The 15,525-nt window shown below is 39.6% G+C and overlaps 2 protein-coding genes and 2 long non-coding RNA genes across 4 annotated transcripts; all 4 read right to left on the reverse strand.

The window, feature by feature from the left end:
- Positions 1 to 727: 727 nt before the first annotated feature.
- On the reverse strand, positions 728 to 1,877 carry LOC104710231 (uncharacterized). The gene is made up of 5 exons (XR_754949.3): positions 1,750 to 1,877; positions 1,517 to 1,605; positions 1,381 to 1,430; positions 1,208 to 1,245; positions 728 to 960 (listed from the first exon to the last, which is right to left on the reverse strand). It is a non-coding gene; the product is annotated as an uncharacterized LOC104710231 (long non-coding RNA).
- Positions 1,878 to 2,190: 313 nt separating this feature from the next.
- LOC104714925 (uncharacterized) lies at positions 2,191 to 3,150 on the reverse strand. Its single transcript, XM_010432389.2, has 2 exons — positions 2,483 to 3,150; positions 2,191 to 2,200 (listed from the first exon to the last, which is right to left on the reverse strand). Exons 1-2 carry the CDS (start codon positions 3,148 to 3,150, stop codon positions 2,191 to 2,193), a joined length of 678 nt encoding a protein of 225 aa, XP_010430691.2.
- Positions 3,151 to 8,080: 4,930 nt separating this feature from the next.
- Positions 8,081 to 13,584, reverse strand: LOC147937615 (uncharacterized). Its single transcript, XM_087464630.1, has 2 exons — positions 8,798 to 13,584; positions 8,081 to 8,718 (listed from the first exon to the last, which is right to left on the reverse strand). The coding sequence occupies exon 1, from the start codon at positions 12,797 to 12,799 to the stop codon at positions 11,531 to 11,533; it is 1,269 nt and encodes a 422-aa protein (XP_087320756.1). The 5' UTR covers positions 12,800 to 13,584; the 3' UTR covers positions 8,081 to 8,718; positions 8,798 to 11,530.
- A 409-nt stretch (positions 13,585 to 13,993) lies between these two features.
- LOC147937616 (uncharacterized) lies at positions 13,994 to 15,281 on the reverse strand. The gene is made up of 2 exons (XR_015565259.1): positions 15,142 to 15,281; positions 13,994 to 14,701 (listed from the first exon to the last, which is right to left on the reverse strand). It is a non-coding gene; the product is annotated as an uncharacterized LOC147937616 (long non-coding RNA).
- Between the last annotated feature and the right edge of the window lie 244 nt (positions 15,282 to 15,525).

The following is a 15,525-nucleotide window of genomic DNA, read 5'->3' on the forward strand; positions in this document are numbered from 1 at the left end:
TTGTGGTATTTTTGAATTCTTAAATGTTAATAGTACTATTATTCGTTATTTGTCTTATAATCATATCAACCTTTAAATTTTTTATATCAAAGTGAATTGGTAGCTGTTCACAAACGGAAAAACTAAATTTGATAGTATTGTTCTTTGTTTGTAGCAGTTTTTATTAGTCTACATTATCTAGAGGCAAACTGGCGTTGATACGAATATATTATTATACTCCTTCCGTTCTAGTTTAACTGTTGTTTAAAGTTTTTGCACACAAATTAAGGAATCTATTAAATTTAATGTTTTGCCCTTCATTAATATATTTTATAATTTTTTTATTGGTTAAAACTTTAAAACAGCAGGAAAAAATTGGAATATTCATCAAATATCTGTATTGAAAATCTAAAACGACAACTAATATGAAACAAAAATTAAATCCTAAAATGACAACTAAATTAGAACGGAGGGAGTATGCAAGAACAGACCCGCTAGGATCCAATGCAAATTAAGAGGTGGATGAAAGATGATATTTAAAACTGTATTAAGAGGTGAAAACCTTGAGAATAAAGATATATCTACGATGTGTAGACTGGAATAAAAATCATATAAATAAAGTCTGCATGGAAACTTTGGAGAAAATTTTTAAGTGGAAAGCTATAGATGCTTCCAGCTTTTGACACTAACACTAATTACATTGACATTGAGTTTAAAATTCATACTATCGCATGTGCTATATTATAAATAGAAAGAAGATAACAGAGACAAACTATCATATTTGAAGTGATGTGTATTTTATGTGGTCTTTGTCATCTTTCTTCATCCCATTTGTCTTTAGGACTCTCTTTACAATCAACAATATAATAACAAATATCTTTCTGGGTTTGCAACCGTAATTTCCTATCTCCACCTTAAATGGTGAATACATTGTTCATTCCTTATATTACCTTACCCAACACCACACGTTCTCCTTCCAACCTGCACCACATTTTTCATAATAATCAAGTCTAACTTTTCAAATCAAAAACTAAATCCACAAGAATTTTTCGTGTGTTGGCTAGATGATAGTCACAGGACTTTCACAAGAATAAAACTATTGAGTGTTTCTGCATTAAAAACTGGAGTTCCTGTATCATATTTCTAGTGTGTTCTTCGTAAGGAAAAAAAGCAATTTATATTGTGCATGAAGTGGGAGCATGAGAATTAAGATGAGAGGAGAGCTTACCCTTCACAGTAAAGAACTGCGAGCCATCACTACAACACCTGCACATGCAAGCAAATTCGTTGAACTCCATAAATACATATATGGCTTCGTTTTCCTATGAAAACGTCAATACGTATATCCTTCTCAAAATGCATTCAAACCATTTTCCAAAAAAGTAAATGTAAATTAAGAACCTGTTTCCAGAGCTGTCGACTAAGGTTTGAACCGGAGATCCCAAACTCTCCTAGAAAGATTAATACCACTGGATTAAAGACAACATTTTGTAAAACCGGGCCGAACAAATCTTATAAAATATGCAGCTTCATGAACCTGGTCTTTGGGCCAGCTCTGCCTATTTCATACTTCGCCACATGAATAAAAATCACTATTCTGAAACATATAAGCATAATTCACGGATCCTGTAATAAGCATAAAAGAAGAACCAAAAAAAATCAAATCAAATCAAATCTTCATCCATCTTTTCGCAACTCTAGATCTTGGAGTTAAAACACAATATTTATATGAAATAAATTATATATGGTTAATCAAACTGTAACAGTTACCTTCTAATTTACAAACCCAGAAGAAAGCTCACCCTGTGATAATTATGTTGAACATCATCTTCTCCAAAATTCCGACCAGCTATCTTCTTTTACATCGAAAGGATAAAAAGTAGTTTAGGTTAAACAACAATTGTATGCCTTTAATCGATTCTTTCTTTTTACAGGATCTCGGAGCCCAACTTACGAAAACGGATAAACACGTGGACCTGATGTTTATTGGGTCGGGTATTTGGTTTCTATTTATTTTATCACCAATTTGCTCTTTTCAATTTCAATAAGTGTTTTTCTTTTTGCATAATTGAGTGGCAATTGTTTTCCTTTTGGCATACAAGGATTTTGGACATATTCAATATTGTACTCCTCTTTTAATAGTATTAAGATTGATTGAAAAACTATATCAGGAAAATTGTTTTTACTAATTGTTAAAACTCTCATTAAATCTTATATAACTCTACATACACATATAAAAAATGAAACAGAAAAGGAAAAACAAAATATATTCTACACATTTTTAAAAAATATTATAATAAACAAAAAACAGATTTATATTAATAAAAATGGTTTCTTCAACTAACCAATGAAAAAGAGCTCACTCCTCATATTACATAGAACAATGTAAATGTTTAATAGTTAGTATTTTTATAATTATATTTAATAGTTTTTTACTACTTGGTTTTCATTATTTTTTTTTTTTTTTTTGTCAACAAAAAGATTAGCTTTTGAATTTGCATACAAAACATTGTGCGGAGATGTGCGCGCATAGCGTGCCAGAGTATCCGCTTTTGAATTTGCATTTCTGGGAATATAAGATAAAGAGAAAGAAGTGAACTCCTCCCTGTCCATCTGTATATCATCTAGGTAAGTTGAGAACGCCGGCCAATCAAGTGGCGAAGACACCATCTTCACCAAATCTGCACAGTCTGAGTAGAAAGCCACCTCACGATAGTCATGTCCGATCATGCAACGCATCGCCCAAATGAAAGCTTCCACTTCTGCATGTAAGGGGGAGAGACTTCGCCGAAAGTTAGTAGCTCCCCTGCTTGGCCTTTGATCCTGGGACTGAGTGCAGAACCACCCCGCTCCTGCGAACCGATCATCCGACTTCCAAGAACCATCGACGAAACAGCGATATCCTGTAAAAAGCAAAGGTAGAGAGCCGTTTGGTCTCTGTGGGCGAGATTCCGCAACCCTTGACTGGACAAGTGTAACCCCATCTTCACCCTCCTCCTGAGCCTTAAGCCAGGACAAAGCCTCACCTTCAGCTATCCGGACAGTCTCCTCTGGGCGCTCTGTAATATTGTCAAAAACCTTTGCATTACGCGCCTTCCATAAAAACCACAAAATCCACGGGAATGCGGCCACATGAGAACCCGGGCTTTTGGGATCCAGAAAATGATCCATATTTGCAAAAACAGACTCCACTGGAAAACAATTCGATCCTACCGGTACCTGGGACAAGGCCCACACCTGGCGCGCCGGTGGACAGAGAAACAAAACATGGTTTACTGTTTCCTCCTCAGCACCACAACGGGAGCATCCCAAATCACATGCAATGCCACGTCGCCGCAAATTCCGTGAAACCGGCATACACCCAGACAAAGCTTGCCACATAAAATGTTGTATTTTTGGTGGGCAGCGAACATTCCAAACACTAGCTAGAAGAGAGGTTATTTCTGGCCCAACCCCAGGCGCTTTAAAAGGCCCTTGAGTCGTCAATCGCGCCGCATGATAACCAGACTTAACTGTATACCTCCCATTTTTCGTAAAATGCCACCAAGGGTATCATCCTTGGGGCAGCTTCCTAAAGGTAATGCACCTATCAACTCAACATCCACTGGATCAAAGTGCTCAGAGAGCACATCCATCCGCCACAAACGCGTCCGACAATCAATTAAGTGTGAAATTTTAAGAGAAGGGTCCTTAAACGGGCCCTTGCTGATAGCTGGTCTCGGGAATTGAGCTGGTATCCAGGGATCAGTCCATATTGAAATGGATTCTCCCGAACCAACCCGTATAATAAGCCCTTTTTGTACCAGAGAGCAAGCTGAAACTATACTCCGCCATCCATAAGAAGGGGAGTAAGAACGAATCGGTTCCATGGGATCCGAATTCCTATAATACCTACCTTTAAAAACCCTGGCAAACAGTGAATCAGGAAATTCAATAAGTCTCCATAATTGTTTTGCCAACAAAGCCGAGTTGAAATCATCAACATTCCGAAAACCTAGACCGCCCATCTGCTTGGTGCAACATAGCTTGTCCCAGGCTAGCCAGTGCATACCACCCGTCCTACCATCCGAACTCCACCAAAAATTTGCCACTGCACTGGTAAGTTTGGATGTAATCGTCTTCGGTAGCCGAAAACAAGACATAACAAACGTCGGGACCGCAGTAGCAATCGATTTGACCATAACCTCCTTCCCCCCTTTAGAGAGTAGTTTCGCCGACCAACCAGTCATACGACCCTGCAATCGTTCCCGGACAAACGAAAAAACCTTTGTCTTAGACCCTCCTAAGCTCTCAGGTAGTCCCAGGTACGAGCCCATGCCACCCTGAGTTGTTATGCCAAGAATTCCTTGAATCTCCATTTTAGTCTGTTCCGCAACCTTATGACCAAACTGGACAGAGGACTTCGCAAAATTAATTTGCTGACCCGAGACAGCCTCATAGTTCCGTAAAATTTTCAAAATGACCTCACATTGATCTTTTGCGACCTTACAAAAGAATAGACTATCATCCGCAAATAAAAGATGTGTGATCGGAGGGCATTGGTTGGCCACCTTAATCCCTGTAATTAATTTATCTACCTCCGCCTTCCGAATATTGGCAATTAAAACCTCCGTGCATAAAATAAATAAATAAGGAGATAGCGGGTCCCCTTGTCTTAAGCCTCTTTCCGGAATAATCAGACCATTCGGTTGACCATTCAGAAGAACTTTGTACTCAACGGAACTAACACAAAACATAATCCATCTAATCCATTTTTCATCAAAACCCATCTTGTAGAGTAATTTTTCAATAAACACCCACTCCACTCGGTCATATGCCTTGCTCATGTCCGTCTTAATTGTCATGAACTTCCCTTTGCAAGACGGATTAGTCCGTAAGCCGTGAAACATTTCCTGGGCAATGAGGATGTTATCCGAGATAAGACGACCTGGGACGAAAGCCGATTGTGTTTCCGAAATAAGGTCCGGTAAAAACTTCTTTAGCCGTTGACACATGATCTTTGAGATGATCTTATATCCCACATTACACAAACTAATTGGACGCAGCTCCGTCATCCGAGTTGGCTTAGCCACTTTTGGGATGAGACAAATGTGTGTAGTGTTTAAACCTCTATCAAAAACTCCCTCTTCGAAAAAACCATTAACCAGTGAAACAAGGTCTCCTTTGACAATCTGCCATGCTTTTTGGTAAAACAAGGCGGTCATCCCGTCCGGGCCCGGGGCCTTGTCCGGATGCATCATAAATAGAGCTGCACGGACCTCTAATTCTGTGACCGGGGCCGTTAACTGGGCATTGGCCTCAGCTGTAATGACCGGGCGTACCTCACCTAAGACCTCATCAAAATTGGTCGGATGCAACGTAGTAAATAAATCAGCAAAATACGAGACTGCGATATTGCAGATATCAACATCCTCCGTAGACCAGATCTCATTTTTATCAAAAAGACCTGTAATCCGATTGCGGGCCCGTCTCTGCTTAGTCAGAGCATGAAAATACCTTGAATTCTGATCCCCCATCTGCATCCACTTATTACGACTCTTCAAATACCAATATACCTCTTCATCTTTATAGGCTTCCCACAATCGTGCATTTAAATCCGTGATAACCGAAAGGGGAGTGGCATCATCAGCCTGTGCGACAGACAACTGGCTCTTTAGGTCCTCAATTGTGTCCCTACCAAAAGGAACTTGGTTCTTACGCCATTGAGAAATAGCCCGGCGACAATTTACAATTTTGTCCATAAAATTAGGTGAAATCTGAGGAGATCCCCCCACCCATCCTGCCTCAATTGCCTCCATCAATCCATCCTTCCCAATCCACCAGGGGTCAAACGTAAAACGTCTCTTTCCCCGTGGCCTTTTAGCCCCTATATTCACCACAATGGGCTTGTGATCAGATGCAATCATAGGTAAATATTCGAGGACCGTGTCTGGAAACAATTCATGCCAATCTTCATTACCCAGGGCTCTATCCAACCGAGAACGGATTGGTTTTTTGTCCCGCCAGCCTCGCCAAGATAGACAATCGCCTAGATATGGAAAATCCAAAAAACCGCAATCTTGAATCATCCCATTAAAAGCAAGAAATGAAGAGGGGTGGCGAAGCTTTCCTCCCCGCTTCTCATGGTTGCCAGTTAGCTCATTGAAATCACCCACAGTAAACCAAGGAGATGACCGAGACACACCAATGCGCAATAACCTCTCCCACACCATGTCACGGTTCTTTGGTACAGGATCACCATAAACAAATGTTAAATAGATGACCCATCCTTTATAAACCGCTTCAATATCAATTAACCGATTGGATTCAAATAAAATTGTAACATTAAAGTCCGCTTGTGTGTAAAACAGTGCCAAACCCCCACTGGAACCAATAGGTTCCACTGTAGTTAAATTTGTATAGCCAAAATGTCTTACATATTTTTCCAAAACCAGACGTGGTTGTTTTGTTTCCATCAAAAATAAAAAATCCGGCCGATTTTTATGCCATAGATCCCTTAGATTACCAATTGTTGCCTTATTTCCTAGGCCTTGACAATTCCAACTTAAAATATTCATTAATTAAAACCCAAGTTTGTGTGGTTAAGACCACCTAATGTTACCTGTCCAGACCAGGGACTAGTAACCATCGAAGAAAACACGGAATTAAACCAAACGTAAACAATAACTTCCGATATTGGTTTTCATTATCTGGATGTATACTCAGATATTGTTAAGCCGGAAATGTTGGAGGTGGTCAATGAGGCTGCATACCCATGATCTCCAATGGTGAGGATGCTATTTTGAGGTTTTAAAATTTTTTAAGAATATATTTTGTACTTTTTAAAAATAAAAACTTGTGAAAGAGTAATTAAAATTTTAATTATAAAAGTATAGTAAAAATAGAAATACAAATCATAAATGGGATAATAGATTAGTTGTAATCTTGTTGAAAGGGGATCAGAAGCAATTGATTCAACAATCTGGTGATATGGGAAATCAGAAGCTACAAAATCCTAAGACAATCCATGTAACAAACCTTATGTCGTATTAACACTGCTTCCATACATTCATCGGTTTTGTGTTTTGTCTACAAGATGGTTAGAATTTACTAATGAAAAGATAATAAGTTTGAGACTGAATCAGTTTTCCCTAACCTTCTGTTGCCATTCTTGTTCCTACAGATGATGAAAGATTGAAGGTTTTTCTGCAGAAAAGTAATGAATGTGTCAACAGACACAGATCAATTTGTTTCAAGTGAGTAAGAAAAAAATTAAAGTAGTCTAAAAGTCACAAGATGAAGATAATATACGAGGGCATCACCAAGCAATAATTTTTGCAGCCTCATCAAGGGAGATGATCGTAACATAAACAGTTAAACACATTCAAAACAAAATCGTTAGTAATTGGTACAAAACACTGAAATCAAATTGCTACAAAATTAAGGATTTAAATCAGAATAGAAGAAACGACAAAACTCACTTGTAGCACCTTCAAAGTTGGAGTCTGGACTCCTGAAACAAAACCCCAATCCAATCTCCAGAACAGGATTTGACCATCGTTGTGTAAGAATGCAACACCTAGAGAACGAAGAATCAACAACAAAAAGCATCAATAAAAAAATATTTCATTTACTTTTTTTCTATTTTGAGTGAAACTATGAATAAACTTTAAAGGGGCTGAATTAGACTCACAACTTATGGATGGGAAGAATTAAAATTGGACAAGGAGGATGACTCACAACCAGTCTCGAGTGGCCTCAGCAAAGAACACATCAGCAGCTCCCCGCATATGATCCTGCAATAAAATGGAGTTCATATCAGAAAGACTAAAACAAGAAAACAGAGTAGAAACCAAAATGTTGCAGCAAATCATTTAATACGATCTCCCTAGGATTGAACTCCGTTGAAAGGCTACTGATAAGTGATTAGTGATGAGACTCCATGGTGAAGTTGCGTGAACGAGATTGCAGATGGATTTGGAGATGATCGAGTGATGGAACAATGATACGATGGAGATAGGTATTTAGGTGGTTGTATGGAGTGAAATAAAGTGAAGAGTTTCTGAATCACAAAGTGTATAGAAACCCAGAAATCAAGAACGCATTCAAGAATTTTGAATTGAGAGAAAAAGTTTAACAATACTTGTTCAACATACTTCTTCGCTAAAGAACAAAGAGGCGTAGCTATTGGGTTTTATAATCAACCCTAGGCTCGACACTCCAAACAACAGGAAGTTCAAAATAAAACAACAAGACGTTTTTAAGGAAAAAAGAAAACAGCAAAACGTCAGGTACTTGTAGTAGTACAGAAGTCTGGTGACTTAGTACAGAAGTCTGGTGACTTAGTACAGAAGTCTGGTGACTTAATATAGAAGTCTGGTGACTTGCACACTATTTCTCATTGGCAATGACTTCTAGATAACTCGACGTAGTGATCCATTTGCCTCATTAAAAACCATACTGAGAAAACCCATTGGGACAAAACTCAGCTATGGGAAAAAGAGTACAAACTTCACACCTAAGTTACCTAGTTATCATTACCGGGTGAAGTCTTCAAGGTGGATATGTTGAAGACTTGGATCCTCGGTAGGTTGAATGACCCGTCAACTATGAGTGAATGAGCTTTCTTGGCCATCTCCTTAGCTCTTGAACGAGAGATCCTTCCTACCATCTCCGGTTTCTCTGCAGCCTCTGGCTCCTTGCTTGCCACAATCATATCATCCTCCCCCTCTTCAAAAGGATTTGTCCTCAAATCGGAAACTGCATAGTAAGGGAGCAAGTCAGAAACATTGAATGTTGATGATATGGTATACTTACCTTGAAGATCAATCTGGTATACGTTATCATTGATCCTCTTGATGACTTCAAATGGACCATGAGCTCGTGGTAGAAGCTTGCTCTTCCTCTCTTCTGGGAACCTATCCTTGCGTAAGTGAATCCACACTAAGTCTCCTTCTTCGAAAACGAGCTCCTTTCTCCCCTTGTTCGCATGCTTCTCGTATTGCTTGGTCCTTTTCTCTGTGTTCTCCTTAGCTTTAGCATGTATCCTCCTCACCTGTTCAGCCTTTTTTTTGCCATCAAAGCTACACTTCACACTTAAAGGTAAAGGAATCAAGTCTAGAGGTGATTGTGGATTGAAACCATAGACAATTTCAAAAGGAGAAAATAGGGTAGCAGAATGCTTAGCGTGATTGTATGCAAACTCAACATGTGATAGACATTCTTCCCATGATTTGAGATTGCTTCTCACTAAGGTCCTGAGGAGTGTATATAGCGTCCTGTTCACCACTTCAGTTTGCCCATCTGTTTGCGGGTGACATGTGGTTGAGAATGATAGCTTGGTTCCTAGCTTAGCCCATAACGTCCTCCAGAAGTGTCCTAAAAACTTTGTATCTCGGTCTGAGACAATTACTTGAGGCATTTCATGTAGGCGTACTACTTCCCTGAAAAACAAGTTAGCTACAATAACAGCATCGTCCGTCTTGTGACTTGCAATGAAGTGAGTCATCTTGCTAAACCTGTCAACCACAACAAAAATTGAATCTCTACCATTTCTGGTTCGAGATAAGCCAAGAACAAAATACATAGAAATATGAGCCCAAGGTTAAGAAGGGATAGGTAGAGGAGTGTACAAGCCGCGGGGCTGTACCTTACCCTTCGCCATTTTGAAGATATGGCACCTAGAACAAACCTTCTCAACGTCTTTCTTCATTTGAGGCCAATAGAAGTGTTCTTGCAGTCAGAGTAGAGTCTTTGACACTCTGAAATGTCCAGCTAGTCCACCTCCGTGAGCTTCTCTGATCAGCAGCTCTCTCATGGATCCTCTTGGTATGCACAATCGATCCTTAAAGAACAGATATCCATCATGCCTATAATAGTTTTCAAAAGCAAACTTATGGCATTTGCCATAGCTCTCAGCAAAATCGATGTCAGTCTCATAAAGTCCTACTATTTCATCAAAACCTTCTAGCTTAGAAGACAAAGTAGAAATGAGAGTGTACCTCCTTGATAATGCATCTGCGACTACATTATCTTTACCTTTCTTGTACTTAACCGTGTAGGAAAAAGTCTCTATGAACTCCATCCATCTGGTATGTCTCTTGTTGAGCTTCTATTGTCCTTTGAGATGTTTCAGGGACTCGTGATCAGTGTGAATAACGAACTCCTTGGGCCACAGGTAATGCTGCCACGTTTGAAGAGCCCGAACCAAGGCGTACAGCTCCTTGTCATATGTAGGATAGTTCAACGTCGATCCTCCTAGCTTCTCACTGAAGTAAGCTAATGGTTTCCTATCTTGCATCAAAACAGCACCTATACCCACTCCGGAGGCATCACATTCAATCTCAAAAGTTTTCATAAAGTCAGGAAGTAAAAGAATAGGGGCAGTGATAAGCTTCTCTTTTAAGGTTGAAAACGCCTTCTCTTGTGCTTCTTCCCATCTGAATCCTACATCCTTCTTAACAACTTCTGTAAGTGGCGATGCAATGGTACTGAAGTCTTGGACAAATCGCCTGTAAAATCATGGTAATCCATGAAAGCTCCTGACTTCTGCCACGTTTTTGGGTGTTGGCCACTCCTTAATAGCCTTGACCTTCTCATCGTCCACTCTAACTCCTTCTGCACCGACAACAAAGCCTAGAAAAACAACCTCAGTAGTACAGAATGAACATTTAGAAAAATTAGCAAAGAGGGTTTGAGAACGAAGAACATTTAGAACTTGGCAGATGTGTTCTAAGTGTTCTTCTAGACCTTTGCTGTAGATGAGAATGTCATCGAAGTACACAACCACGAAGATGCCTATGAAAGGTCTGAGAGCATGATTCATTAAACGCATGAAGATGCTAGGAGCATTAGTGAGACCAAACGGCATGACTAGCCATTTGTAGAGTCCTTGCTTGGTCTTGAAAGTTGTTTTCCATTCATCTCCTTCCTTCATTCTGATCTGATGATACCCACTCTCCAAATCGATCTTTGAGAAGACTGTTGACCCACATAACTCGTCCAGCATGTCATCTAATCTCGGAATTGGGTGTCTGTACTTCACTGTGATATTGTTAATAGCTCTGCAGTCAACACACATCCTCCATGAACCATCTTTCTTGGGTACAAGCAAAACTGGTACTACACATGGACTGAGACTCTCTCTGATGTGTCCCTTGCTCATCAGCTCTTCTACTTACTTCTGAAGCTCTTTAGTTTCTACTGGATTGGTTCTGTAAGCTGGTCTGTTCGGTAGAGCTGAACCTGGTACCAAATCGATCTGATGCTCTATCCCACGTATTGGAGGCAAGCCTGGAGGTATCTCTTCTGGAAACACATCCTTGTACTCCTCTATAATCTCTATCATCTCGTGTGGAAGCTCTTCTGCTGATTTAGTACTGGTGAGTGTCTCCTTATACACAAACATGAATGTGGTCATCTCTGGATCAAATAGCTTGTTGAACTAGCTGTGATTGATGTACAGGCTGTGAGACACTTTCTCTGTATCCTTGCGGGTCATGTGAAGCTGGTCCTTGTAGATTTTGCTGGGTGTAAGTGGTAGAAGAGTGACCTTGCGTCCTTTGAACTCAAATTACTGCTTGTTGGTGTAGCCATCATAAAGCACTCTTCTGTCGAACTGCCATGGTCTTCCCAACAGAATATGACTTAACTTCATTGGAATCACATCACATACCAGCTCATCCTCATACTTCCCAATCGTTAGTTTCACCATCACTTGCTGCGAAACTGTTAAAGCTCCCTTGTTGTTCAACCACTGTAGCTGATAAGGTCTTGGATGTGAAGTGGTCTTGAGATTAAGCTTCTGTACCATCTCTTCACTAGCTGCATTACCATCAACGATCAAGGTACAGACCTTGTCTTGAACCATACACCGTGTGTGAAATAGGTTCTCACGCTGTCCTCTATCATCTGGATGAATCTGAACACTTAAAGCTCTGTGTGCTACCAACATCTCTCCCATGACTGCGGTTTCTCCTTCTTCATCTAGTTCAGGCTCTGGTTCACTTTCTGAACTATCTACAGGCACAATCTCTCCTCCTTGAAGAAGAAACATCTTCTTGTTAGGACAGTCTCTGGAATAATGTCCCATTCCTTGGCATTTGAAACACCTGATATGACTTGTAGAGGTGCTGCTCTTGGGCTTATAATCAATCTTAACTTCCTCTTTGACTGTGGCTGTCATGGGTTTGTTGTCCTTGGTGAAGGCGGTTTTACTGAATTCTCTTGGCTTGGACATGTTAGGGATAAATGCTGTCCTCACTCCCTTTCTCTTAATCTGCGATTCAATCAACTCTGCCTTATGTACCATTTCTTGCACATCTTCATAGTCCTGCAACTCTACCTTGTCTTGAATCTCTCTGTTTAAACCTCCAAGAAATCTTGACATAACCATGTCTTCACTTTCTCTTAGATCAGCCATGATCATAAGCGTTTCCAGCTCTTGATAGTAGTCTCTAACAGACTTAGTACCTTGAATGAGACGCCTAAGCTTGTTAAGAATCTCTCTCTGGTAGTGTGTAGGCACAAACTTCTTTCTCATCTGCGTGACTACATGTTCCCATGTAGTGATAGCAGGCTCTCTCTGTCGATGTCTAGTAAGTCCCAACTGCTCCCACCACAACAAAGCATAGCAATTGAATTCGGATATGGCTATTTTCACCTTGTTCAACTCATAAGTACCTTGAACTTGAAAGTTTGATTCTATCTTCCTTTCCCAGTCTAGATAAGTCTTTGGATCATTGGTACCATGAAAAGAAGGATACTGAATTTTGAGGTGCTTCAGCTGCTGCCTCAAAGGATCATAATCCCTGCCATGATCTCTGTTTCTGTTTCTCCTCATTGTCTCTTGACTATGATCTGAAACTTCTTCTTCTTCGGAATACTCTCTATCTGGCTCAATGTATATTCGATGCCCAGCTACTTGTTCAGCTCATCGTGGACGTATGTGATCTCTGCCAGTTCTGCGTTGCTCTCTGTCTGTACCTTGAGTGTTTCTTCTCTGATTGAAACAAGTTTCTCTCCCCCCAGTAGGTGACTTAACTGTTCTGATCCGTGTGTGTTTGGAAGAAGTTCCCACGTGAGCCTTTCCTTTAGCTAAACGAAGGGCTTCATCAGGGCTAGGTGGTTCTATAGAACTTTGATCTGAAGCGCTAGATGCTTGAGCTATGTCTTTGATCTGCTTCTCAAACTTGTTACTGAGCTGCTCCATCTGTTGTTGAAACTAAGTAGACATTGTCTTATTTGCTTGGACATTGTTTGGTTCAAAGCTTCCATAGCTTCTGGAGAAAGCTCCATTGTACCTGCAAATTAAAGAAGAAACTCGCAGTAAAATGTTCCTTGAATGAGAGAAACGAAAATAAACTCTGAGACTCGGAATTTTAAACAATAGACTCACGGATATAGACCTAATATTGAGCAACACTACAAGAGAATCAATCAATACCAACCCTATAATGAACAAACTTCGAAATGACTAAACCCTAGTTGCAGTCTAGTTTCGAAACAACACAAACCTAAATCCTAAACTCATAGAATTCGATCTAGACACAAACGACTCAACACAAATTCAAACCCTAAAACTAAACAAACGAAATTAAGTAAACAACACAAGAGATTAGGGTTTTAGAATCGCTTAGCCTTTGGCATAGAGTTGGCTCTGATACCACATAATACGATCTCCCTAGGATTAAACTTCGTTGAAAGGCTGTTGATAAGTGATTAGTGATGAGACTCGATGGTGAAGTTGCGTGAACGAGATTGCAGGTGGATTTGGAGATGATCGAGTGATGGAACAATGATACGATGGAGATAGGTATTTAGGTGGTTGTATGGAGTGAAATAAAGTGAAGAGTTTCTGAATCACAAAGTGTATAGAAACCCAAAAATCAAGAACGCATTCAAGAATTTTGAATTGAGAGAAAAAGTTTAACAATATTTGTTCAACATACTTCTTCGCTAAAGAACAAAGAGGCGTAGCTATTGGGTTTTATAATCAACCCTAAGCTCGACACTCCAAACAACAGGAAGTTCAAAATAAAACAACAAGACGTTTTTAAGGAAAAAAGAAAACAGCAAAACGTCAGGTACTTGTAGTAGTACAGAAGTCTGGTGAATTAGAACAGAAGTCTGGTGACTTAATACAGAAGTTTGGTGACTTAGTACAGAAGTTTGGTGACTTGCACATTATTTTCCATTGGCAGTGACTTCTAGATAACTCGACGTAGTGATCCATTTGCCTCATTAAAAACCATACTGAGAAAACCCATTGGGACAAAACTCAGCTATGGGAAAAAGAGTACAAACTTCACACCTAAGTTACCTAGTTATCATTACCGGGTGAATTCTTCAAGGTGGATATGTTGAAGACTTGGATCCTCGGTAGGTTGAATGACCCGTCAACTATGAGTGAATGAGCTTCCTTGGCCATCTCCTTAGCTCTTGAACGAGTGATCCTTCCCACCATCTCCAGTTTCTCTGCAGCCTCTGGCTCCTTGCTTGCCACAATCATATCATCATTAGTTGGCAACCAGACCTTTAAATCTTGCCATGAAGCACACATCACAAGCTTCCTATAGAATCTCAAATCCGGGGACATCACAATTTGGGGTGAACTCAACTTGCTTCCTTGCAGGACCCAACTCAACCTCTATCACACGAGTAGCAAAGTTGAGTGAACTCAAAGTCGCCGTTAAAGTGAAGGCTAATTTCAGGAGCAAAACTAACATTCCTTGGCGGGGCAAACCTAACATTATCAAGAGGACAGAAGCAAACGCATATACAAGAATATCAGGTGGACAAAACTAACATTCCTTGGCGGGATAGCAGATTTCATTATCAATGACTTTCATCATCTTTGTTAGTCTAAAAACATCTCTGTTAGTCAAACCTATAGAATTTTGTATATAGCATAATTTAGAGAAGCAAAGCAATAAAACAGAGAGAGGTAAGAGAATAAAACGGAGACTTCGATCACATTCTAGAAACAGATTTCGTTAATCCTAATTACAATCATGCCTAGGATCACAATCAGAAACAGATTTTGAAGAACCCTAGTTTTTGAAAATCAAAGAACCCTAATTTCTATACCCTTACTAAACAAGAATTCTTATAATCAGAAAAAGGAAATTATCATCAGAAAGAGATTGGTTAATCAAAAGCTGCGATTTGGTGAAGAAGACTCACTTTGGTGAAGAAGACTCGTCGATTAATCAGAAGCTTCGATATGTCATTTTGATTGATTAATCAAAATCTCCAACTGGAGATCGGTTTCTCCGATTGCAAGGTTCCGATTTGGTCAAAAAGATCTCTCTTGTGGTTCAAGCGCATCGCAAAAGAGAGAAAAAAGGAATAGAAAGAAGGACAAAAAGAAAATCTTGTTTTTATATGAAAAACCAAATCAGCTATATGCTGACACGTACACAATAAGAGACGATTCTTAAGCTCACTAAATAAGAGTTGGATCTTATATTTTCCATCAATTATGATTTATTTTTAATTACAGTTGCAATAAGAGCCTTGCTAAATCCCCCAATGAAACGTATGATTGTAATTTCTATTGTAATTTCT

The sequence above is a fragment of the Camelina sativa genome, chromosome 9 (genome assembly GCF_030686135.1).
Source record: "Camelina sativa cultivar CO46 ecotype springtype chromosome 9, ASM3068613v1".
Classification (NCBI taxonomy): Eukaryota; Viridiplantae; Streptophyta; class Magnoliopsida; order Brassicales; family Brassicaceae; genus Camelina; species Camelina sativa.